At 45.8% G+C, this 27,347-nt stretch overlaps 1 protein-coding gene across 1 annotated transcript; it reads right to left on the reverse strand.

Annotated features, from left to right (window-relative positions):
• Positions 1-7,068: 7,068 nt before the first annotated feature.
• LOC144146971 (uncharacterized) lies at positions 7,069-27,303 on the reverse strand. Its single transcript, XM_077678960.1, has 5 exons — positions 26,925-27,303; positions 23,498-23,631; positions 19,286-19,353; positions 16,140-16,223; positions 7,069-8,125 (listed from the first exon to the last, which is right to left on the reverse strand). The coding sequence occupies exons 1-5, from the start codon at positions 27,027-27,029 to the stop codon at positions 7,995-7,997; spliced, it is 522 nt and encodes a 173-aa protein (XP_077535086.1). The 5' UTR covers positions 27,030-27,303; the 3' UTR covers positions 7,069-7,994.
• Positions 27,304-27,347: the final 44 nt, after the last annotated feature.

Here is a 27,347-nt window from a genome sequence, read left to right on the forward strand (position 1 = left end):
TAGATACAGTAGTCCGCCTACTTTATTTGTCCTACCTGTGATGTTACACGGCCTAGCTTTCACATCCTAGAGGTGCGCGTTAAATATTTTTGTTATTAACTGCGGATCTGTTGACGGTCGACACTTTTCAGAAGTATGTGTAATTTCTTGCGTAATGCATGGGAAGGTTCCCAAACATGCCTGCGACCACGCAAATGCTGTTTTCGATGACCACCGACAGATGGAGCAGTAGTCTCAAAAGGGTGGGTTCCCCTTTCTCTCGCTAGGGCAGCGAGCCTCTCACCGGCTGCGTTTAGCTGCCGATCTCTTTGCACGAATCGTAGAATTTGCGAGGGGACGGCGCTGCTCTTCTCGGGCAAGCGTTTGTTCCCGTTTTAAACTACAAAAACGAACCACAGCTCTCGTGTTACAGCTTATTTCACACTTCGTAGAAGTGGGTTTGATTTTTCGCTGTTGTTCTCTACGTTGCAGTTCTGTTTCTGATTGGACTTTATAGGTTTTCATCAAGAGCCACCTTCTGTGTGACTGCTATTCCTGCGCTGCTGTGAACTTTTCTGTGTTTGGATGAATTTGCGGTTAAACTTTTACTACCTATGAGTCCGTTGTTCTAGTTGAACAGCCTTGAGACTTCATTTTGCGTCCTTTTTGTGACCACATTATATTTCTTGCGTATATAAATAAATTCATTCACCATTTCAAATGCCAAACTGTGCCGTCTCTTGTCTATCAGCACTTCAAATACAACTTTTCAGATGCTGTAGATACTTCGTCATTTGGTAACTCATTGGAACTAACCTCATTTTTACTTGCTAATGTTGCGATTCTGTTATATAAGTTTGGCGGCAACTTCTGCACTTTTTGTGACCACACAGTTTTTTTACAACTTTTAGTATCATGGACACTTTTAGGCGCCGAAACGATATAAATAGATACCCAAAAAAGCCCATTTCGTTGACTTCTGTAGCATGTACATTGCCATATGTTAAAGAAAGCAGCATTTAGGCAATGCGCGAAAGTTAGGCGTGCCATTTCGGCAGATTCTGACCCGGCACTCTTCGCAACACTAATCGCCGTATTCTGATTTCGTCCTCCATGCGTTTCCTCCATTCGGCCGAGTGGAGGCTCCGGCCATTCTTTCACATGCAAAAATTGCTTTAGAGGATATTCGGGACTGGAGACTTGAGTGAGAACGAATTCGATCACGGTAATTAGTCCTTGTTTAGTCCTCTCCTTCCTTCACCTAGTCATCCTTGATAGTTGTAAAGTATATATTGCCCTCTTCGCATAAATATCCCAGTTCATTGTCAGCGCTCGTGTTGTTTGGTCTTCGTGTCCCCCTTGCCTCCGCTGTTTTTTTAGGAAAGGTACAAAATGGAGTTACGTCTGGGCTGTAAGGCATGAGTTTTCGAGGGTTGCCATTTATCCAAGGCAAACGTGTGAAAGAAATAACGCACCCCCGGAGCTGAACCTCCCGGCAAAAAAAGAAAGCTAAGGTGGTACTGCTATGCCTCTTTCTATACGAACCATTCTAACGCTTACCTTGACGTCACACGCTCAATCGGCAACCATGGTTCTCTTTTTCCGGCAGGCAAGAAAGGATCACAGTACTATACAGACTGGTCTTCTCTTGAATCGCCGCTTTGAAATCGTTGTGAGTTAGTTGGTGGCCATTTTTTTCACGTGAACATGTTTATCAGACGTTGAAGTTAGATTTCAATAAAACAAATAGGCCTACAAAATACAAAAGAGCGCGCGAATAATCTGGTTTTCCTGCGACCTTAGCGATGCGAAAAAAACTTATAAACCATGAAATACATCGGTGAGCACTTCTGGAAGGACTGAACCGGCTACAAGAGGCACATTGATGGGGCGCCTCTTTATGTATTTAATTTTCATCCTTCAGTTCTGTGTCTTTCTTTCACTATAATTTTTTAGGATCACCTAGCATTTTGTCAAATTTCGTCTGAGCACCGTGCGGCAGTTTTTTTACCAACGAGGCATTTCATGGGGCGACCAGAACTGCCTCTCGTACTTCAACGTTCAGAGGCGTAGGCAGGGACATGCAAAAGAGCAAGCCAGAGAACAGTGAAATGATCTCGCTGGTGATGCTTTGGGAAGGTACTCAGAATTCAGCCGAAAGATCGGAAACGACCTGTTCGCTTGAACAGTAGCTTATATTGCCGTGGCTGCATCAGCCATTCCGAACGCCCGCCCACTCCCAATGGTTATTCATTGCACGGCCGACACTATATTCGCCGAAGGATAGACGAAAACATTCGCTGCCCTTCAACCATCCTACTACCGAGCTCTTTGTTCCTATTAATATGTTTCTACATGCGTAGATATGAACTCTATGTGGCTTTGCTTTTGGTTTACGTGGGTCGTTCCCTCCCTGTACTTGCATTTGTGCCTCGTGGCTAAATCGTATGCGCACATGTGTAAAAAGGGGGCTCACGTTTTTTAACACTCTTATGTAGTTTCTTTACAGTTTTATTTCGCTCGCGGAATGTTTTCATTCCGCCGTTCTTTCAAAGCTTCCCCAAAATCGTCCTGTTGACAAAGCCGGAACACTTGCGAGTGTTCTACACTTAAAACAAAGAGAAAGGACATTTTCGGTCCTCAAGGGGGATGTATGCAGAAGTACGAATAAAAAATATAGGACTAGCGTTCTTGCGAACCACAGTTCATTTAAACTAGTTTAAAATAGGCTTGTTGAACTGGTTTTATCTTTTTTGAGATCCTTCGTTCAGTTTGTTTCAGGCTTACTCTTTTTGTGCCCGTGCCTCCGTTGGAACCGATGTTGTTCGCGTCTTACCTTGTGCAGAAGAGTAAGCAATTGCAATAAAAACAAACATTGCAGCCAGGAAGTGATATCGTTTTTGGAGGAAGAAAGAAATCGTTTCCGAATGGCGGGCGCATTGCTCTTTGACATCGAGCGCACCTATGACAAGCAGTCCTTAATACTATGCTGAATTTTCTAGACACCGCAGGTTGCGTGGGTGGTTGTAAGCGCGGATATAGAATTACATCACTGGTGGCAAAATCTTCATGTTCATGTCCTCTGGCAAGACTGGGTGCCACCGGTGTAATCGCCGAATTTTGAAACCCTACTAATGGAGGTGAAGCGCTTGCGTCAGCCGAGCCGACCCGACGGGGAAAGAGAAGGCGACACCGTCGCCGTCTATGCGAAGCCGTCTTCAAGCATGTAGCGGCATGTTGGTTGCCGGTCGTTCGCCCGATGCATGATTCGGCCGAGCCTGCACAACGGGGAACGGGGAGGCGACTCCGCTGCGATGCCCGTTTGGGCCTGTGGGCAGCGGGCGGTTTGGTCTGATTTGGCCAAAACGTGAATCACCCTGCTGTCGGTACGTCGCCCCGTGCAACACATTCAGGCCGGGCGCTGTGGCACAACTCCGTAGAACACGGCATGTCGTGCGCAACGCACATCACCACGCTGAAGACTATTGGTTGACACGCATTTTACACGTGCTTCGCTTTGTTGCGGTGAGTAGATTGCGCCGAAATGACCGGACTCTTCTCAAGTCGTACTAGACAATTTTTTGGTATATCGTCTTTAGATTGCGCAGGTCATTTAGAATTTGCGAACCTCTTCCAGATGTACTATGGGTAGTTTTCAAGCACATTTCCTCAGAATACTTATACCTGGGCTTAGGACACTGTACATCTACTGTGGCAACGACGGGAGGCACTTTCGAGTCCACAGCACAAACACCACCCATTATGGGCTCTTCCGTGTACGCGCCCAAGTAGCTTTGCGGAAGCTGTTTTGCCAATCAACGTATACTTCCACCGGGTTTCCCCCAACAGGGATTTCACAGAATCCTGTGTGCTATCAAAATCATTTATTTGCCTTTACATGCGAGAAATTATAAAGTATTATTTGCCATCAATCGCTCTCAAACAATTAACGCTAGCTTTCTTGACCGATAGATACACCTCAACTGAAGATGCAGATATTGATAGCTCTATGACTGAGTCCAGGTCAACCGCGGAAGTGGTAATTCGCAGCTTGGGCGTTGCTCGCGGCTTTACACTAGACCGCAAGAGAACCTTCGCTGCCGTAAGAGTTTTTCCATACCGAAGTCTAATCGTTTATTTCCTTTCAACGACGGGACAAATGGACTTTGCGCGGTGACCCGAAACCAGCTCTCCAGGTTATTACTTATTACCAGCTCTCCAGGTTATTACTTCCTGTGCAAGTAAAACAAGTATGGTTCTTTGGGATACAAGGACTTATCCTTACGATTGAGTGGGAACCGTACCATGGCGGGATGCCGGTTAATGATCGTTCTTTGTCCTTCTTTTTTAATTTGTTCGTTCTTCTGTATTATTCCCGATTGGGCTATGCGTGTTTCACCGACTGTTTTTGCTACCTCTAGGGCTCGATGATGACGCAGGGGATGCATGTCAGACTGAAATCTTGCATGACATCGGTTGGAATTTTTTAACCAGTGCGTTTTTTTTTTGCATGTTGTCTAATTTTGCTTTCGACTATTTCTCAAACCACATTTAGGCCACCACGATTGCGCATGCTAGATGTTTTGTAACCGGTTTTTATTCCTTTTGCATTAAAAGCCTTCGAAGGGTTTAAGACTTCGTGACTGCTGTTCATAAAAGGGAAGCGTTTTCGCCTGCGATTGGTTTCATGTAGAATGAATTTGTGAACACATTCCTGATCTTTCGTACTTCCTTGAAGTTTTCACTATTTGTAGCTACGATATAAAACGGTGCAAGTAACTTACGACGGGCTGAAAATCACTCCAGAGCCCCAGAAAACCAATAATAAGGGCTTGTGTATATTCTGCAGCGTCCACCGTCCCGTGTATAGCAGTATACTGTGCCGTTTTTACTTTTATTTTTACGTTTCATTGCGTTAAGTCAATATGTCAGCAGACAGCATATCATCATTATTAACTTCGGGAGATGCTTCTCCAACAAAGGACACATGACATTAGCTGCAGCCTTGCCGACGTTGAAAAGCCTCAAATTCTTCAGTTAATTGCATCCGGAGGCGCCAGATTTATGCTGGAGTAGCACATCCAGCTTTTAGACATTTTCTTCGGGTTCCATTGTTACATTCAGTATGATTTCACAAACAAGATTAGGTGAACAAGCCTATTAACAGTCTTCGCCTTGGGGTACACAGCAATGTCCTAATAAAAAAAGCTTGAACACCACTCCTGTCGTGCAGAAGTCAATCGCCAGCGAAGCTGTTAAGAATTCTGCCATTTAATTATCATAAGATGCGTGCAATATAGCAACGTTTAACAGGTTACAAGAGTCGTCACAACTTACGCTGGGAGAAGGGTTGAAAGTGCCTTGGACAGTTGCCAAATACGGCCTATTTCAGAAGTTGCGTCCAAGATGCTTGCAAGTTGTGAGTTGCTAACCTATCTCTAGCCGTTTCCCGTTCGTTTTTCGTGCTACATCTGTGTCTGCCTTGCCTGCCAGCTGTCCGTACGTAAGTGGAGGCTCGATTGATTGATTGTAGGGTTTAACGCGCCGACGCATTGCAGGCGATGAGGCGCGCCGTAGTGGAGGGCTCCGGATTAATTTTGACCACCTGGGGATCTTTATCGTGCGCCGAAATGTCGTACACACGGGCGTTTTTGCTTTTCGCCTCCATCAGAAAAGCGGCCGCCGCGGCCGGGAATCGAACCCGCGACCTCGTGCTCAGCAGCGCAACGCCTTAGCCACTGAGCCACCGCGGCAGGTGTAAGTGGAGGCTCGCTGTGCTCATAATTATGGCGTATGCTAAAAGCCTTCGTCTTTCTGATATTCACCCGTCATTTTCACTACGGCTCAAGGGCGAGGCGGTGTGAATTCCTTGAATTCCGTTGTCATGCCTCTCTCATTCTTTCTTAAAACCATGACGTCGAACGCTGGTAAGCTTTATTAAATCATTATAAGTGTGCTGCATTAAAGCTTGATTAACAGGTGGCTCGCCCTTTTCTCGACCAAGTTGAGAGGGAAATGTGTTGCAAATAAAACGTGAGATGGGGGCAGGCAGGGGGCGATAGCTCAGATACTGGAAGAGGAGGAACTGCGCTATTTGCCTCGCTCAGTTGTTGTAAGGCGACCTCTGAGAGCCGGATGTCTGGATCCCGCAGCCTCACTTGGTTTCGCTTCATCACATTACATACAAATTGTCCGTAGACAAACAATGGCGACAGGACCGCAACGTCACTCGGCGCACTCTGGGATTTGTAGAAACTTTCCTCCCCTGCACAACATCTACCGGTTTTATTCCGTGGCCCCGCGTTCTCCATGAGCCAAGGGATGACTTAAAGCTCGCCACTACACCTGGCGAACTCCGCGAAGGATCGAAAATGTCCCCGTTTCCACAGGAGTGCATTGGTTATGACCTTATTGGCCCCTTCTGATTTTCTGGTGTCTGTACTTGTGCCGGTTTTGGTGACACAATCTTCTTAACGCTTTCGCATTGAAGTTGAGGCCTTTCTGCAAGTTCCTGTGTGAGTTTACGCAGAGAGACCGCTATTTCAGAGAATTCCTCGAAGTATTAAAAAGTGCACATTACTTATTAGAAACTTATGTGGAACCCTCCGTCTTTCGAATGTCTGGTGCATGCAGTGGAAGACGGGATGGGCCTGAGGAGCGATCCCCAAACTTCCTGTAAGCAGCCGGAGGGAGTGCTGTCGAGCTCCGACCTCGAAGATAAGCTTTTGCCGTTGAAGAGAGCCGTCGAAGTGGGCAAGTGTGAAGTGGTCGAGGACTAAGGACCCCATCTTGTTTGTTTTATATGTAACGTTTATTTTGTCTATTATTGATGGGGGAACTGACTCAAAAATTTGCAAAAGCTATTCGCTCATTCCCCGCATTTGCTCCCCTGCGGTGACCAAACGTGACTCTCTGCAGCTATTGAAGAGATAGTGGCTTAGATGTGTGCGTTCGTTACAATTGCAGGTGGTCTGCCCTCAGCCCTTGCTTTGGGCAGTGTCCGGCTGTCTATGTCACCAGTGTGTGATTGTACAATGACCATGCAGCGACCACGCAGTGTGCGCTCTCAGAATGCACATGTTCTGAAAAGTTCACAATGTTACCCATGGTTTGTTTCTTTGTTTATTTAAGCAGGGCACAAGAACACCGCGCAAAGTTTTATAATTTCCAATTGAATGTCGAGGTAAGAGGGGCAAGAGGTGTTTGAGCCCACTTGATCCAGCCCGATTGATCGAGCCCCATCGAACAGTCTGACGGGACCCCATTCCTGAGGTAACACAACGGCAACAGTACCAGCGCCGCACATTCAACAACCCGTGAATGAATTTATAAACATGAAACAATCCAAACCGCAACATTGGCAAACGACATCAACGCAATGGCTGGCTATATAAAACAATGACAAAACACAAAAAGCAGTAGAATGATAGCACGCATATACTACGCAAAAGGTAGAGACCGTGGCATAAGTATAACAAATTTAGCAAGGAGAAGTTTTACCCGAACAATACCAAAGCAAACAGATTTTTTTTCGCACTCACGGCGGGCACGCAGCATTATTCTAACGGTACACATAAAGGAATGTTCAAGGAAACCTTCTCATGAAGGCAGAGAATATATGTACACCGGTCTCGCAGGACATTCATTGTTGTGCAATAAAAATTTTTGTATTTTTTATTAAATGTATTAAAAAAGAACCTTTTCACAATTCTCTTCCGGGGCATGGCGAAAGGCAAAACCACGCCAGACTAGACATGCCAACCTACATCTGTAGCGGCTTTCAAGGGTACATTTCTTTACCATTTTTACACACAAAAAAAGATGTAAATAAATTCGGAACCAAAATAACAAACTGTATCACATCAGGTGGATAAAAGGGTGTTTTTTGTATATGGCGTCACATAAACAATAAAATTAAAGTAGTAAATTTTTGCGTGTGTGAAATCATGTAACACAACCTCTTAAAATACAAGCGTGCTGTGGGTGAAAAAAAGCGACATAGATCATTGCAAGCTTCATGCGGTCCCGGGGCACACCTCCTCGTTCCAGGTGTCGTACACAGTTCCTGTACAGACCTGGGCGTGACCGGCTCTGCATGCTGTGATTTGGGCGCTGGTTGCGTTTTCGTATATCCATAAGCGGCAGCCTGAATGGGAAAAGAAGGAAGTGTAAAGAGATTGCAATCAAAGTGCAAACTGGACATTTTAGGTGCACGCGTAGGTGGAATTGCATAAAAGGCCAACTGCACCATACAAATGCCATTGGATTGGATTGGGAAAACTTCTTTGGGGCCTGCGAATGAAGTCCTATTGCTAGGTCTTCATGACTTGGCCAGAGTCGTCACCGCAGATGTAGCCAACCCGGCTAGGGGTCCTCCGCTCCCCGTCACCGGGTAGCCGGTGCCAAGGCAAATACATGTAGATATATATATGCATCAAGGTGTGGAACAAGAAAAATGCGGGTTCCAACCCTCGAGCTGAGTTGCATTATCTACTAAGAGAGAAAATATTTCAGTAGTTTCAAAATACAACAAAAGTACAAAAACTAAAAATGCTGCTGTTTCCGGATAGCCGTGGTGCAATATCCGATAAAACGTAACCCCATTGCCCGAAATATGAGGCAAAACGACGAAGCAGTGGCGAGTTACCAGCTGCTTTTCCTCGCAGACCATAGGTTGTCGTAGGTATATAGAAAGCCACCGCCAAAATAAATTACACTGGAATAAAATTTCTACCCCTTCCTTTTTTATTTAAATAAAAATACTCGCTATAAATTCGCCGATCACGCTAAAGGTCCAATCTTTAAGTTAGGCCTGCGCGAAGGCGCGTTTAAATACTAACGTCAAATAACAGCGTTTAATATCAGCGGTGTAGCATGTGAAAAAAACCCCAGAGCAGCCACGTAAATTGTACCAATGCGTTCCATTATTCGGTCATCTGGAAATATTTGTTAGCTGTCACCTTCTCAATGGTGTAAGCCGCACGTTTGGCCTAAGTGAGGTTTAGTTAACACGCAGTCATAGGGTTAATTCTCTGATTACTGGAATAAATTTTGAGGGAGCTGTCGCAGAAACGTGCGTCACAATTAATATATCACCTTTCTGCCTGACCTCCGGCCGTCGTTCCGTGGGTACTTTGCGGAATCTTAAACACATTATGATATTACAACCTGAAAGGGTAATTTGACACGCAAAGCCCGGGGTAGAACTTTTTTCGGGGGAGACTCTCTTTAATTCTTCGACTGCAGCACACCCCATCCCTAGAGAGTAGCAGTAAAAATAGGCTAGCGAGCCGGGCATTCAGTAAAAGTGCACCCCCGAAAACAAAACAGAGCTGTAAACTGCAGAACAAGCAGAAAGAACGAACGCTGGGCGAATGGGATCGTTTGCGACTGGCCTGCATTTCATGCGAGTGTTATCTGCTTTGGCGCTGTGCTTAGCTCCAAGACGAAATGTGTAGTGCCGGAAAGGGCGAGGGATACAGTTTCTTGAAAAAGGAAAAAGTGTGCACCGTGCGCGACCAGTCTTTTTATATCTAGTTATGTTTATATCAGTTACAAAGAGCGAACTTTTCCGCCCCACCGCACTGAGCAACTAAGGGTTATATGATGAACCATGGCACTTGTTTTCTTTGCGTTGATGGCCTCTTTGGTTGTGAAAGGCCGGAAAAACAACAAGATTTGTGTAAAACCATCTCCACCTTTCGGTGTTTCGCTTATTCGATTTCGCTTCTTTTGCAATTGTTATTCAAAACACGGTAGGTTCTTTTTTCTTTTTTGTGGTTTTTCTGGGGAAGCACACCTTTAAAACCATTGGCGTGTGTGATGCCCCGATCTTACACCTCTGCTCCAAAATGCAGCTTAAGTTGCAGGGTGGGAGTAATTGAGACCAGCTGGGGTTATTAAAGTGCGTCGAAATAATCTGCACACATGGACGTTCTGGTTTTCCGTCTACATAGAAAACCTGTAGCGTGGGATGGCGATCAAAGCCGCATCCTTGTAGTCAGCATCAAACGGCTCAGCCACTGAGCTACTCCTGGGAGTCACACTTGTCAAGTATTTATACTTCCTGACTGTGCTCTCCTTTAAAACAAACTATGAAGTGAAAAACGTTTGCCAACTTCGGGTGGGGGCCTTCGCTGTTCCGCAGTGGAGCAATTTTGCAGCCTGATTGCTCCTATAAGGGTAGTGCAACGTCGTTTACTATCGCCTCCAAACCGCCAAGAATGAAATTTTGTTTGGTTGGCCTTGCACTCTGCTTGCGATACTAGCAGCAGCGTGCCACTGCTACATCGGTGCACATTCATTTTCCTTGTTGCCAGCACAAAGCAACAATGAGTCACTGTGCACTACAAAATGCATCAATTATTTTTGTTTGAGTCCTCGCAACTGCATTTTTACGGAGGCTGGAGGCCACTACTTCACCAGTGCTTACAAGCAACCGAGTTTAGAAGACGGCAACGCAGTAATGAAGAGCGAATAGCACCACGGTTCCACAAATGAGGCGGCTGGAGCCGAGCCCCGCAACCTCGCCGTCTTGAATCGAGACGGAACGACCGGAACAAGAACTGCGATGTTGCATTCGTTGCGCTGACACGGCTGACCACTAACGAGACGAGGCTAACGCGGAGAACGACGCTAGAAAAACATGGCGGAAGAAAAAAAAACGAAAGAGTTGGAACCGTAAAACGCTGATTTTCATGCCAAAGGGTTTCAGAAGAAGTTTACTTACCGGTTCCGTTTACACAGTGACGCGGAAATTTTAGTTCCAATTACAGAGAGTTTTTTTACGTTACCTGAAGAGAAAACCAACCAACCTAAAGGCTACTGTTCCGTTTAAGCGTCAATTCCGTTGAAGCGATTTCCGTTTATCGAGATTGCACTGTATATATATATATATATTTATATATATATATGGGAAATGATGGGCTCGGTGACATAAGACAGACAATAAGGGTTGGCAGTGAAGAAAACCTTGTGGTGGGTCATAGAAACAGATGAAATTTTTGAGAAAGAAAGTGGTGAAGACATGCCCGCCGGGTGGGATCCGAACCCACGACCTCCAGAATACCGGTCTGGTGCGATAACCACTACGCTACGGGCGGGGCTGTTTCCCCACCACTTTCTCGGGTATTTATGTCAAGGTATTTTTTGATTCCTGTCCACTTTCTCGGGTATTTACGTTAAGGTATTTTTTTATTCCTGCACTTAGGGGTGGTAGCCAGCGCCACTCGGACTACTCGGGGTGAATGGGACCTTCTTTTTAACTCCCTGGCTGTGACTCGAGTGTCTACGACATGTCGAGAGTGGTCGATCAGCGTTGAACCCTCTTAAGCTACCCTTTGCACCAAGACTGCCAGAACAGAGGCCCTCGTTAAGCATGTAGCGAATCAGAAATGGGAAATGAGGGGCTCGGTGAAATAAGACAGAGAATAATGGTTGGCAGTCAAGAAAACCTCGGAAAGCAAAGGGGAGGTTGTGGTGGGGCATAGAAACAGAAGAAATTTTCGAGAAAGAAAGTGGTGAAGACATGCCCGCCGGGTGGGATCCGAACCCACGACCTCCGGAATACCGGTCTGGTGCGATAACCACTACGCTACGTGCGGGGCTGTTTCCCCACAACTTTCTCGGGTATTTATGTTAAGGTATTTTTTGATTCCTGACCACTTTCTCGGGTATTTACGTTAAGGTATTTTTTTATTCCTGCACTTGGGGGTGGTAGCCAGCGCCACTCGGACTACTCGGGGTGAATGGGACCTTCTTTTTAACTCCCGGGCTGTGACTCGAGTGTCTACGACATGTCGAGAGTGGTCGACCAGCGTTGAACCCTTTTAAGCTACCCTTGGCACCAAGACTGCCAGAACAGAGGCCCTGGCTAAGCATGTAGCGAATCAGAAATGGGAAATGAGGGGCTCGGTGAAATAAGACAGAGAATAATGGTTGGCAGTCAAGAAAACCTCGGAAAGCAAAGGGGAGGTTGTGGTGGGTCATAGAAACAGATAAAGAAATTTTTGAATCATAAACAAAGTGGTGAAAAAATGTTCACCAGTTTCTTTCTGACTAAAAAAATTGTTCATCTGTTTCTATGACCCACCACAACCTCCCCTTTGCTTTCCGAGGTTTTCTTGACTGCCAACCATTATTTTCTGTCTCCCTCTCTCTCTCTCTCTCTATATATATATATATATATATATATATATATATATATACGCCGGAAAAACGGCGGATTTTTTCTCGACTTATATTTTCGCTTATTTATCAATGAATCAAAGAAACGTGACAAGCACACGTCATTCGGCCCTATTAAATATTTCGAAAAAAGCCGAATAGCACTGGCAATGACGACTGCAACCTTGATATGTATCTTTACCGAGTCCCTCGTCCCGTATCTCTCTGTTCTGCTACATGCATTACGAGGCACTGGCTCCAGCAGTTCGGATATGCCAATTGCTAACCCCGACCTCCGACCACGTTCTACGTGGCGGCCGCTGGGAAAGAAGACGTTCTACGTCTCCCGCGGTAGTCGAGGGGCGGCGCTAGTTGACCGGCCTCAGAGCTCTTGTAAATATAAACCCCCGCTTTAAAAGTCGAGAGAGAAGCCGCTGTGGAGATAGCGTAATGGCGAACGCACCGCACCGGTTATGCGGAGATGTGGGTTCGAGTCCCGCTCCCGGAAAAACGGCGGATTTTTTCTCGACTTATATTTTCGCTTATTTATCAATGAATCAAAGAAACGTGACAAGCACACGTCATTCGGCCCTATTAAATATTTCGAAAAAAGCCGAATAGCACTGGCAATGACGACTGCAACCTTGATATGTATCTTTACCGAGTCCCTCGTCCCGTATCTCTCTGTTCTGCTACATGCATTACGAGGCACTGGCTCCAGCAGTTCGGATATGCCAATTGCTAACCCCGACCTCCGACCACGTTCTACGTGGCGGCCGCTGGGAAAGAAGACGTTCTACGTCTCCCGCGGTAGTCGAGGGGTGGCGCTAGTTGACCGGCCTCAGAGCTCTTGTAAATATAAACCCCCGCTTTAACAGTCGGGAGAGAAGCCGCTGTGGGGATAGCGTAATGGCGAACGCACCGCACCGGTTATGCGGAGATGTGGGTTCGAGTCCCGCTCCCGGAAAAACGGCGGATTTTTTCTCGACTTATATTTTCGCTTATTTATCAATGAATCAAAGAAACGTGACAAGCACACGTCATTCGGCCCTATTAAATATTTCGAAAAAAGCCGAATAGCACTGGCAATGACGACTGCAACCTTGATATGTATCTTTACCGAGTCCCTCGTCCCGTATCTCTCTGTTCTGCTACATGCATTACGAGGCACTGGCTCCAGCAGTTCGGATATGCCAATTGCTAACCCCGACCTCCGACCACGTTCTACGTGGCGGCCGCTGGGAAAGAAGACGTTCTACGTCTCCCGCGGTAGTCGAGGGGCGGCGCTAGTTGACCGGCCTCAGAGCTCTTGTAAATATAAACCCCCGCTTTAAAAGTCGGGAGAGAAGCCGCTGTGGGGATAGCGTAATGGCGAACGCACCGCACCGGTCATGCGGAGATGTGGGTTCGAGTCCCGCTCCCGGAAAAACGGCGGATTTTTTCTCGACTTATATTTTCGCTTATTTATCAATGAATCAAAGAAACTTGACAAGCACACGTCATTCGGCCCTCTTAAATATTTCGAAAAAAGCCGAATAGCACTGGCAATGACGACTGCAACCTTGATATATATATATATATATATATATATATATATATATATATATATATATATATATATTGGAACCCTGATAATAGGACTACTCACTTTGTTGCAAATGTCGAGAGACGACAGCCTTCTGCCACCTTTGCGCCAAGTGAATGGCTCGCTTCTTTTCCCCGCTAATCTCTTATGCTCTTCCACTCCCGCCTCGATCTTCCCGCGAAAAACATGGTTGAGGTTTGCTCAAGTCAATTGAAATTTCTCTGTTGCACTGCTGCACACGAGGTCCACGCGCCATCTACTGGAACTTTTCGTTATTGTGGCGGTTCTTAATGTTGGAATTCCGCCAGGAGGGCTTGTGCCGCGGACGACCGCTTTTGGCGTTTTTCAGCGCAAATTTGTTTCATCTATTAAAACAGCCACGCATTTTAATTAAAATCACTCTGCAAAATTTACTGATGTATTTAGGTTTTGCCCAAACATCCCTAAGCTTTTTTTTTGCTTAACCCTGCTCATCAGTATGAACATTGCAATCAGACTTATACGTTTAAAAAGTGTCTACATATACAAATGTCTCGTTCAAGAAATCTCTGAAGTTCGCCTGGGTGGCTGAATGGAGTGACATAAAGACATAACGACTCAATTTTTCGCGCTTACGTCAGCCAAGAATGAGTATCGTCTTTAAAACAGCCGCCTATATACGCACACACCCAGTCGCGGAGAGATGCTTATGACGAGAGGGAGCCACCAGAATCTTAAGATGAAATTATTGGCACGTGAAGGAGGCTCCACAATCAATTTAGGCAAGCAATCAGAGCAACGTGAGTTGTGAACAGGATAAGATTGGACGTCGTCTCATTTAGTCTGTCTAGTGTCACTAGACAAGGCATAAGAGTACCGCCACTCAGGCGTGCAAGTCAGCAAGGGCGGCTATTTTAGTGCTTATCAGTGTTGCGAGATTGCCGCTTGTACGGCCTCGCCGCAAGCTTCAACCGGGTGGCTTGTTAACTACACTGCCGAAGATGCAGCAAAACGGCATCGCCAGACACACTTCTGCTGTTGAAATGCTGCTACTCGTGTTATGTTTGATTCGCGTTCGGAACATGAGTCTCTCGCATCCGCAGAGTATGGAGGACTAGCTAAGTCTACCGGTGTGGACCGACTAAGACGCATAAACAGCGAGATGGCGGAGCCCGTAAAGCATCGCAGTACAAGCAAATGTCACGTAATGCGAACTGACCAATGATCATTGCGGCGGCACGGAACAATACGAAAAAAGAGTGCCGATACTCTGTAACCTTTTCTACTGATTATAACTCTATGTCTATTGCCTTATATAAGGTTCTTAAAGATCTTGGGAGCAAACGTTATCGTCATCGCACTGCGTGTTCTGTGGTCCAGACCAAAGAATAATTTTTAGCTTTATTTTATGTTCCAAACCATAGGGTTATGTTCTGTTTTGGGCTGCTGCTAAAACGGCTCCGCTGGCCGGCTTCCGTGGTGCAGCAGCAGAGTATTGGGTTTTGGCGTTTGTGCTCGGGGGTCGAGTTCCTGCAGTTATGTATATTTTTCCAAAGTTAATTTTTTACTCGAACATGTTCGCTTAACTCAATTCTACGCATTATTTATGTATATAGGCGCAAATTTGTATCTTCTAGCGTGCTTTAAACGAATAAGGATCACCTACAGGATGGTACGGTTCACAGAATGAACCCAAAAATTGCCCTATGCCATGGTCCACAGAAGAATGCTCCGCATTTCCTTGCATGCGTGATCGTCACCATCAAACTGGTCCACAGAATAGGCAAAGCGGGTCTTCGCATAAAAACTTTGCAAAGGAAAGGCAAACTAAACGTCTTTTTTCTCTCAATGAAGTAAGTGGTAGTGCTGTAGCCATTTTATTCACATTTATACCTAACGAACATGTTTGTTGTAAACGATGGCATTTTCAAACAAACCAGTCGACAGAAAGCTACGGCCATAACTGGAGGTATTACGAAAAGCTAGTTGTTTATAAATAAGTCTGATTCTACCAGGCACAGGTTATGCTGCGAGCAAGATGAGTTAGGGACAGGTTCGAAAGCAGCCTTGCGTTATCTTATGGCGTGCGGCAGGTTTTCGTAGTTTTGCTTACGAACCACGCTGGGAATTTTTAGGCGCTAAAGGTATAAAAAATAATCGCTGTATTACTCCATTTATCAGCAGTGTTGGAGAAGTGCAGATCATTACGCTGATTTTTGAAGAAAGTAAACACACGGGTCATGTCGCTTCGCTGACTGGAGAATGACAGGCTGCACCGGCACACACATTCAAATGCTACAGCGAAACCCTGGACCAGTAACGAAAAGATATGACGGCGATATAATGGATTTGGAGACACAAATTCATCAACAAACCCTTTCTACAGACCTCTCCAGCACCCCTTTATTTTTGGGCCATAAATCCTACTTACCAAAGAACGCACTGTCGTACTTTGCAACGAAGCAGATTTCGTAGTCAGCATATGGAACTTGGACTTCGTAGGTACTGTTGGGATCTGTAAATAAGCACGTAGACGAGATAACTAGTTTAGGCGCAATTGTTTGTAGAGACCAGCGGATACGCGGAGTAGATATCAGACATTGCTAAACGCGGCTCCTTATCAACAATAGCGTGCTCCGCTATAGAACCCTTTTCCGCTGCTGTTGCAGGCAGCGTTCTTTATAGTGCCCCAAAGAAAATCAATCCAAATGTCTCTGAAATAACAATTGCTTTACTTAATTTGGGGCACTATAGAGAACGCTGCTACCATAGCAGCGAAAAAACTTCTATAGCGGAGTAGATATCATACATGGTGAAAAGAGGCTCGTTATCCACAATATCTTGTTCCGCTATAGAACTTGTTTCCGCTGCTGTTGCAGGCAGCGTTCTTCATAGCGACCAAAAAAAAAAATTAAACGAATTTTCTTAGAAATAACTATTGGTTTTCTGTAGTCATTTCTAGTTCGTAACAACAATACGGTAACCACTACGAACAAAAAGCAACACAATATTCACCAAAAATGTTACGTGGCGGCCGGACAGAGGGCATTAACCTTGAAATAGGCGAACCTACAGTACATTTACACGGTGGCCATGACAAAGCCATCGAAAGCTGCACGCATACACAGAGCGTCTTCTGCTCTGTGCAGGCAGAAAATAATTACACGGATATAGTGCCTCCTCCTCAGGCGGCCTTCATCATATCTAGCTCCCAGTTTTTTGCATGCAGAAATATTGTGGCTGTGGCAGCGCATCTATCGTACCCGTCATTCAGGAGCTCTGTTACTCTCTTGTATACATCAGAATGCCTCAATCACAGGTTTAATTACAGCTTTAATTACTCAGAATGCCTCTATTACAGCTTTAAATGCCATTTAATTCTTTTCAAATACTCTATAGATTTCTCTCTTACTTGTTGAGAGCATGAACGTGACGCATTGTTGCATAGCATTTACAAAAATAAGGCTGCTACTTCAGTTGGTTGAAATGTTTGATATCGCTTATGTGGTTCACTATCGCTTTGGTGAAAACCTTGTATAGAACATAGAGAAGTCTGAAAGGTCAGTAATTCTAAAGCGCTTAGAAATGGTCGTATTTGAGAGTTAGAATTCGGTGAGTGTTATTACTGGCTTGTGGTACATTTAGGTCCTGGGGCAATGCAGCTTTATTAGAGCAGTATTCGTTTTATTTATTTATGCATTTACCGTTTTTCTTAGCCTGTAGCAGTTCTCCCTCTCTTCATTCCCTTAAGCAACATTTCGGCATCTCCATTGATTACTGCTGGAACGTCGCGGTCCAAGCTACTCCGTTCAGCCGTTTTTTCTGGCTTACATAGAGAAACGTGACATCCCTCTAAAACTTTTCGCCCAATATATCATCTCTGCCATGGTGTTCATTACTTCACCGTTTTGTTTCTGGGCGCATGCAATCTAACTTTGCCAAGTGCAAGCTTAATGGTTGTAACTTTGAGCCCTCCAACCCCACAATTTTTAACATTTGTTCAACCTTTGCCGTGTGGTTGGTCGAGATGAAACCAACCATGGTCGCGTCGGTTAATCAATCGCAAGGCTCTATCAATTTGGTCTGCCTCTTTGTTTTCCAGAACAAAATGCTTCAAAATTCTGAATAACTCCCATCGTTGGCTATGTATTTTGCTAGTTTGTCTTGAATTTAATCCTCTTACAGGTATTGCTGATCCTGTTATCATTGGGCTCAAGGGGTCATAGTATATCTAATTTATCGTTATCCTTTCTGAATTTTGATAAGACGAGAAATTTTGATTTGAGCTCTTATAGATGTCTCTGCCCTATTTCTGAGAGACTCCAAGATGGGCTTCTCTTTTTACAAGTTTCGACCTTTCGTCCCTTTTGAGACCTACTCTCATGTTGCTCCTCACCATCCTGTGGTCGCTGTGTTAGCGACGTCCAGCCGCTTAGCATTCATGGTAATACCTGCATTGCCACTTGGAGGGAAGTCAGTGTCGTTTTAGTTGTGACGTTCGCGCTTTCCGAGCCTATGATGTTCTGTCGCTCGCGCAAAACTGTAATCGTTATCCTCAGTTTCTTTCTCTTCCCAGATATATCCAGTTAGCTACGTTAGAAGTTCGGACTACACGTTCTAACGTTTTTTTGCGTTGAAGACTCTTACAAGTGTTATGTGCTGATTTGTAGTGCATTCATCACCTAACAAACATCCTGGCAGAAACTTCAACAGCATGGTACTCAGAACCAGACGCTGTGGCATAGGCGTATACGCGTTTAAGTTGTATTTTTGTATTTTCTGTTTAGCCTTATCGGAGGAACAATGGCACCCTCGGTGCTGTTTTACAATTGTTGCATATTATCGGCTGTTTCTTTGACCACGAGCGTTTCTAAGGCCAGCTGATTTATTTTCCGACAAGCTCTGTAGTGCAGAATATGCGAAAAACGGCAACATGAAATTAAACCCACACAATATATGTCGGTCTTGAATATGAGCCCACCACATGCAATGGCTCGGAAACGCAAGCCGCATACTCTAAGAAAATGCTTCCCTGCTGCTTGTATCACCCGGAGAATGTAATGGAGGCACGCTCGTAGGTTGGTAGTTCTGGGCTGTGGAATAATAAGCCATCGTATTGGAGGCTTGCACCACAAAAGTTTCGGTTCGTCTGCACGTCAAACTAAACACCGGTTTAAACTAAAATACCGCAATATTCTTCTTCCGGAATTTTTTAATTCCGGGCGGAAGCATTCAGGCATGTAACAGTTGTCACTGAACCACTTCAGTATTTAAAATCAGGTTGGAGTTCTTGTTGTGTGCTCATATACATGAGAGTGTGCCACGCAAATCCGCCAAGAAAGTAGGACGGAGCTTCTTGCACTGATCGTTTTTTTACGCCGCGACAATATATTGACGGTCTTTTGCCTTTAAATGACGTGAAGATACTCCCACTGCCATTTTTTGGCTGCTCTTGCATGTATCTCTACAGGAGGAGCTCTCTATAAAACACACGGTTGTGGAAACAGCGCGAAATGAGAAGGTTATGAATGGTTTGCGGAAGATGTACAAGCTCTCCGTGATAAAGGCTTTACTTACCATTCCCAACAATAATATTGACCACATCTTGCTCACTTGTAGTAGAAAACCTTTGCGTGCTTTTGAACCTGAAAGCAGCAGCAAAAGTTTTGTTGTCACGGGCGCGCCTAGGCAACTCAAAAGTGTCGATTCCATGAGCCGCCGCGGATGGGAGCAAATACATGAGTTCTAATTATATTATTAAAATAATTCGAAATAGCAAGCCGAAGATTCCTCAAGTCAAAGTTCTGTCCTTTAAAGGGGTCCTGAAATGCCTTCCGCCGATGCATGGATGTACATGTAACCAAATAAAGCAATGTATTAGCAATCTCCTCCTGCAAGAATTTTGTTAAAGCGATGAGTATTAGCTGAGAAATCGTAAATCAAAAACCGCGAATTATCGTCGCGCCGTATTTCCTCCTCCTTGCAACTGTTTCTTCGCTGTTGGCCTCCCCTCCCATGATGCTCCGCTCCTCAGCGGTGACGTACTTCCGCTATTGCGCTCCCACAGACTGCCGTCTGCTACGGGCCAGCTCTTTCGGCTTTTTCATCTCTGTAGACACCATGGACACAGACTGGAAAAGCGAACGAATGACCTGGCCGCATGTGTGCGGCCTGGCCTTGCCCTTTCGTGGTGTACGTAGCTGCAGGGCTGCAGTTGGTATCGGCGGCGAACTCGCAGCCGCGTGGGGAGAATCGTGCGCTCGTTCCCTTTGGTGCACCGCGCACTGTTTATCCAAAAAGCGCGGTCTCAGATGTGGCCCCGCTGGTGCCGGGTGTTATTTTGCGGTGGTTGTAATTCCTACTACCGGCGGCATGTGAAAAAAGACATTTTCAACCGACACAGAACCCGTGCACAAAACGCGCCGGATCGGATCGCTTTATCAGCGGCGATGAACGTGAAGGCGAAGAGCAAACCAACGCTGCACTCGATCAGCGAGAACCCGTGTTCTGACAAGCTGCACCCATGTGTTGCATTCAACACTGACGGGAAAGCGTTTGTTTGCACTTGTTTGGATAGTCGTAAAATGTCCAAACACTCCGGCACTCCGCTAGCAGATCAGCCGGCGAGACATTTCGGAAAACATTTGACAGATGGCGCCGTATGCATTAGTGTGTCGCTACGCAAAACTGATGAGACGCTCTACTAAAACTCCCATCGCGGTGTCACGTAGCGGGACGCAAAAATTTAGCGTTTAGCGTATGCAAAGGCCACAAACGCTGTACTAAAACTCTATTAGCAGCAAAATAGCGTGCGTATGTGAAACCGCTTGCGTTTACAAAGCTGCACGCCGAGCGAGTACGTTTCAAACCTAGTGACATCGTTTAAATACACTGGCAAGCACAGTGTAACGTAGTCAGATATCAACCGTATGCTCAGGCGACAAGCAAGAGCTTGTTTTATGTGGGGCGGAGATTGCGCATAAAGGCCCGTTCGCACTTGCGACGAAAGCGAGTGAGAGCGGCAGGAATTCCGTCGCTTTGTCGCGCGACGATCGTTTTTGTCGAATGGTCGGGACAAATTTTGGTTGCGCGACAGAATTCCCGTCGCTTTCGCTCGCTTTCGTCGCAAGCGGGAATGGAAAGTTCTGCCGCGCTGCCGTCTGCTACGCAGCTCGGAGGTAACCGCGCGATCTGCTCGGGCCGGATGAACGCGCACACTCCCGCACGGCAGCGCCCCAAGCGGCAGACGGCCGCGTACATCGCTCCCGGCGCCCGCCTGGAGCCCGCCCTCGGCACACTAGCCAGTATATTTCAGGCACTATAATGGAGGAAAGATTTTTTGCTTCCGATGAACCTAGTTCTTTGCCCCTGTGTTTTTAAATACTTGAAGTGGTTAGCACGTCGTCCTCACGCAGCTCTGTATCGTCGTAGCATCGCTGATTGTCCGAACGAAGCTTGCAGCTAAGCCAATGCAGCGACCGAAGCTGTGTGCGTGTGTGTGTGTGCATCGCCTCCTGTGTGTTGTGGACGCGTTCGTTCCGCGATGAAATGCGACATTGTACTTCTGCGGGTGGATAGTGCTTCCCATGGTCTGGATTATCTTTCTCGAACGACGTACCACTCAACCTCGCATGGGGTATGTGCAGTGTGCCTGGCTAAAAGCCTTCTCGCTTGCGCGCCATGGATGTCGTCCTGTGGCTGAGCGTCCTACTTGCCGCTCTGCGGGCTGCTTTCGCCTACATCATCGAGCAACCAGCACGTCAGTGGGCAATCTTCACGGATTCTCGGGCGGCCCTTCAGTGCTTAAAATCGTACCCGAAAGAACAGCTTGTTTTAGACATCCATGCACTGCACTTACAAGCTCTAAATGCACACCATCATGTAGAGCTTCAGTGGATTCCTGCCCACTGCGGTATAACTGGAAACGTCAAGGCGGACACTGCGGCATCGATAGCGCATTATCTGCACGGGCCAGTGATACCGATACCGTTCTCCAGAAAAGACGCTTCTGCCCTTGCGTCCAAGGCTGCCTGAAGATTTCAGCGATCCATGTGGGCTGTTGCGCCGCTTCACTCCATAGACCCGCACGGGACCTTTAGGATGCCTGAAGGACTTTCAAAGCATGACGAAGCGGTTCTTCACCGTGTGCGGCTAAATGTCGCTTACACCAATTACTTTCGATTCAAGATGAAACAGGCTGCTTCCCCCTTGTGCACTCTTTGTGACGTGCGCGAGGACCTGAACCACGTGCTATGTGAGTGTACGCGGTATAGAGCCGCCAGAACGTCCCTTTTAGTGTCCTTGGGTCTTCCGCTGTCTAGAGGCCTAACTCTCAGTGACGTGCTAGGCCCTTGGACGAACTCTAAACGAGCATCTCGAGCGACAAAAGCTCTACTGTTTTTCCTGCGAAGCACAGGACTTGATCAGACTTTTTAAACAGGACTCTCTTAATGAGCGCGTCATCTTCATCACAGTCATTATCATCACCTCTTCATCGATTTCATTTTTTTTTTATACATCTGGTGTAGCAAGCTAGGCGCCTTGGCCAGGCTAACCTCACCAGTATCATTAAAGACTATTCTCTCTCTCTCGCTTGCGCGCCAGAGTTGTGACTTGCTGCTCGTCCCCGCAAACCGGGTGTGAGGTGAGTGCCGTATTTACGACGGGCAGGAGGAGGCAACTCATCGTCTGTCAATCGCGGTTCAGACTTGCAACGCATGTTGTGACGTTGCGTTAGTTCGAAACGCGTCTCTGGATTGTTTTGAAGTTGAATGAAATGTACGCGTCAAACCCGGGCATTCGGCTCAGGGCGTTCTCTGCGATTGCACCAAAGAAGTGCCACGGGACTTTCTTTATGGTACGTACTCACGTAAGATAAAATCCACGTCGTGTTATGGCCGTGTTGCATTCAATACAAACGGTTAAGCGTTTGTTTACACTTGTTTCGTTTGTCGTAAAATGTCAAAGCACTCCGGCACTCCGCTGGCAGATCAGCCGGCGAGCCGACGCTGAGCAGACGACTCATCTCTTTGCCGGAAGTGCGTGAAAAAGCCGCCCAATAGCAGGATGTCTAGCTCATGACGAACATCTGGGAATCGATGATGTAGACATGTGAAGATGGCGGCGTCCAAAAACACGAAGGAAAGGGTGAGAAAAAAGCGACAAACTTTGCAACAAAAGTGTGAGCTTTCCGCTGCGCGTAAAAGAGTAATACTTGGCACAGGTGACGTTGGCGACCCAATCTAGCGATTGCGCTAGTTCATTTAGTGTGCTCAAAATGCCTTTCAGGGCCCCTTTAATAAACTCCTCTGTCTTCCTGTCTTACGATGTAAAAAATAAAACAATAAACATGTAAATGAAATTTTAAAATTTATTGTTAGATCCTTAAAAGACATGACCATCTATCTAGTCCCTATCCTTTGTAAACCTAAGGCTCCACCTAATGCGTACGCCGTGTTACGGCTTGAAAAATCAAAGCGGCGTTTCTCACACGTGCCTTACAAACCATACCAATTGTGCTTAGTTCTATAAGATTATGAGTAGTCACGTTTCCTCGCTTTAGCAGCGGTATTTTCCGTCTATCGCTCGTGTTGTTGTCCACGAGTGTGGGCATCGTCAGCATTGTCGGCATGTCGTCGCCGTCATTCCTATTGCTTCGTCGAGTGCCTCTGGTTGACACGAATCAGACGGCTTCCCTGCCGATTTCCACTGCAGCTCGTCGGATTATCACATCAATTACCACAATATGCTGCAGGATACAACCGAAATGAAATGGCCAAAAATCCTCACCCTAAGGTTCCGTTCTCATACTTGTAAATGAGGATGTCCGTTTCATTGTCCTGGTGTTCCTGGCGAACGCACAATCCGAATGTCCTATTTGTCGTCGAGGCTGCCAGAAAGATGCTTTCGAATGTCGTGTAAACCTAAACGGAGGAGAACATCAAATGTAATTAAAATCGTGATTCTCATCAGGTCACAATTTTATTTACTGATAGAACACTAACAAAGCCAGCGTTAACGCACCATTTTGAAAAGTTCCCTTGAGAAATGGGATTGATATATTTATGAGTACCTTGATTCGTGCCAGAAAGCAAGAAAGTAAGAAAATTTGCTTTTATTCGGCAGTGGCAATTGCAAACTACATGCGTATTCTTAATAACTTATTGAGGCTTTGTGTACATGGGGACCATATATGCTACCTCTGATCTGTGTAAGGGAAAAAGGTGTTGCATTATCGTGAGTTTAGCCGCTACAGATTTTTACAAAGCAATTAAAATCGCGATGAAGACAATTAGTGTTTAAGTACGCCCAGTCTTTAGGGCGCCGCAATAACGTATGACAACAACACAAAGTAGCAGAAGAGAATTGTTTTCTCTGACTCCGAAACTCCCTTCTGGCCCCTTGTTTCGTCTACCTTTAGAACGTTGCAGACAAAAATGCAACAAACAAAAAATAAACACCTAGCTCGAAGATTTCTCGTTTGAGAAAAGAGACTGTACGTGCTTAATGTGGTGAAACGCCCACAAAGACCCTAAACAGCAAGGAAGGGACTGTTCCCAGTTAGAAAGTTCAACCCAGGCTCTGGAATATCACAGACATCACACAGTTGCTAAAAAGAGATTGGTTCCGGAGCATGACTAATGCTTTATCAGAAATCCACAATGTCGATATGCAGTAATGAGGATACTACCATATCGAATGAAGTCAATACTATACATGACAAGCTGACCACGATTGCTTCAGAGTAAGTAGGAGCTGTGGCATCAAGAAAATATGTAGATACGAAAAAAAATCCCAAGAAACCTCGTATAAAAAGAACAAGTAAGTACGAAACTGCTCTCGAAGACAAGGCCAAAGGCAATTTAGGGTTAGGAGACGGCTACCATTCTTGTTAGCTCATCTGTGCACGCTGACAGACCGAGAAATTTGTTGGTAAATCTTTTGATAAAGAAAATTGCAAGAATTATTCTCCAACTGCGATGTTTTAACGTGAAAAGGATAATTGACGCATTACGTAAAATTCAGCGTCGGTGTGATGTAGCTATAGTGTGTAAAAATGTCGCTGACGCAGATAGACTAAAAGTAACACAAGGAACATTTGGGGTGTCTTGGTCTGGATAGGAAAATTTTGGACTAGAAAATGCCAGTGGAGAATGCTTCCCTACAGAACGGTGGATCATTGGCTCCAGGTAAAAAAGGTGGAATGTGTAAATCCGTTGTGGGCTTTGACTTGGAAACCTTTTTTAGACGTTTAATATGACTTGCAGGGGTAAGTAGGGTACAGTTACAAAAGTATCAATGCACGTCCTGGCTTTCAGCAGTGTGTGGGGCTAAGAAGGGTAATGAGAAAAGCATCTGGTTTGTAAGAAACGAGAAATAAAACCAGCGCAAGGAATAAACAGGCCTCACGATGGTAATAACATACCGGCGTTGCATCACCATAGCCCTATACGAAATATTTGATTAAATAAATAGAAAGATATTATTACGTGGCGGCCCACAGAAGGACAGGAACTATGGTTAAGGAATGATGCGCCATCTTTATAAAATATTTACAAAGTGGTCAGGAGAGAGCTCGTGCAAGGTAAGCACCAGCCACTTCATCGTCCTCGTCCCTCTTGAGTCATGGAGCCGTGGAGCATTGTTCAACAACAAGTCCCTTGATATCACCCTATGGTCGATGGCGATAGTCGTGGTCGCAGCCCAGGCAGGTTGAAGATGGTGATGTGGATGAGCAATATGACGCGAATAGGAAATGAGGAATCGCCTCCCGCACCGCATGACAATAATGTCCTTGGAGATACCATTCTGTAAATTGATGCCTTCAACCGCGAAGAAGCGTCGAATGTTGCAGGAGCAACATCGGACGAAAGGACTAGGGATATACCATTTTCGGTTTGACTCATCACGGATGGTCTCTGCTGGTCTTGATCCGCGTGCAATAGGCTGGGGGCACGGGTGGTGGCTGGAATGTTCGACACGGCCGACATGCCCTTGAAGGTAGCATTATACCGAGGCGGTGTGTAGGTTGGGCCAGGACGGGGACGAGCCCGCACACTCCAACAAAGATGTTACGTGGTGTCAGGACGGAAGCGACAGAAACCCTGGTTAGGAATGAGAAGTGATTTATCAACAACATTAGGAGGCACTCATGAGAACGCCTGCGCAAGCTTCGCGCCAACTATATTTTTGTTGTTGTGTCTTGAGTCATGGAGATGCCGGGCATTGTGCACCTATGCGTCCATTGATAATATCAAACACGTTTACACCAATAAGGCAAATGTATGTGCAACGAGAGAAATTTGCCAAGCTTCGCTGTCGTATTAAAAGAAGGATAAAAGCGCTGGAAAAAGAAAACTACCGTGACGACGGTATTAGGAAAACGCAAAGACACCACTTTAGGACTACAGAAGTAATTAGAGCATGCCGATTGCTTAAAGTAGAAAAGGACGTTTATGTCACTAGAATATATATTGGGAGAACAATTGCGATCGGCCGACCATAGCCTTCAATGTAGCAAAAAAAAAATAGAAAACATCAGAGTGGAAAGGATTATGACCGTGGGGTGAAATGAACATAATCCCGCCACTGAATACGTTTGTGCTTGTGGTGCTGTCTGTATACTGCAATGAACTCTCGATCGCCTACCTCAGGCGCTGTATCGCAGGGGCCTAAGTGAGCGCCAATAACTAAACTATAAGCGATCCTTTCCTGCTCCTTGCTGTGGGAACTGCTCTTACTCTTACAGGAATGTTGTGGGCCTTATTCCAAGCACGGTTACTTCTTTATAGCAGCCGAGCAAAAAACACAGGTGTAGGAAATTTCCAAAGTGCAGAAACGGTGTGAAAGATTTGCTATTTCAAGGCCGTTCAATGCGCGTAAAATATTATGCCAGGCACTAAAGTTGGATTATCTCCAAAACAATAGGCCTACAGAAAGTCCTGTCTTTGCAAATATTCGGATTTTATTGCGATGATTCGGGTGTGCGCTGACGGTTGTGTTAGAAATAACTTAACCCATACACAACACGTCAGCTAAATTCGTTAACAGCGGAGAAATATTTGAACCATCGAAGCGGACAAATTGACATGCCCGCTGTAACTGTTTCAAAATTACACCCTGAGTCTGTTCTTTGACGCTGTTTACAACAATCATTTAGATGCTAATGACATATTCATCGACTCCTCTTTGAGCAGCAAGCAACAGGTTTTCTTACCGACAAGGCGTTGCATGGTTCACCAGAGCTGCCACCGCATACCTCCGCCTTTACAGCCATTTGCATGAACAGGCAGAGGAGGTACGCAGAGAAAAGAACGACCATCTTATTTGTCAGGCTTGACGTTCCGCCAGTCAGTAACTTGCAGTCAGCTTCAGGTTCCGATCTGACACGCTCTTTTTGAGCGTTAGCTTATATTGCCGTCACTTTATGAGCCAATACGCAGATTTTCTGATTCAGAACGCTTATTGGCTGTAGGAAAAAATACCGGCTTTTTAAAAATAGGGCGTCAACATACGCCACTTGAACCGCCCGTACCACAGAGCTTAGGATTATGCAGTATGTTTTCGCCGTTTCGAGTATGTAGGCCTTGTGGCGTGTCCTTGCCACATGCGCGCATGGCTACCTCTACATGCCTTTGCG

Source organism: Haemaphysalis longicornis, unplaced genomic scaffold (genome assembly GCF_048455015.1).
Source record: "Haemaphysalis longicornis isolate Haplotype H1 unplaced genomic scaffold, Haemaphysalis longicornis Haplotype H1 scaffold_7, whole genome shotgun sequence".
Classification (NCBI taxonomy): Eukaryota; Metazoa; Arthropoda; class Arachnida; order Ixodida; family Ixodidae; genus Haemaphysalis; species Haemaphysalis longicornis.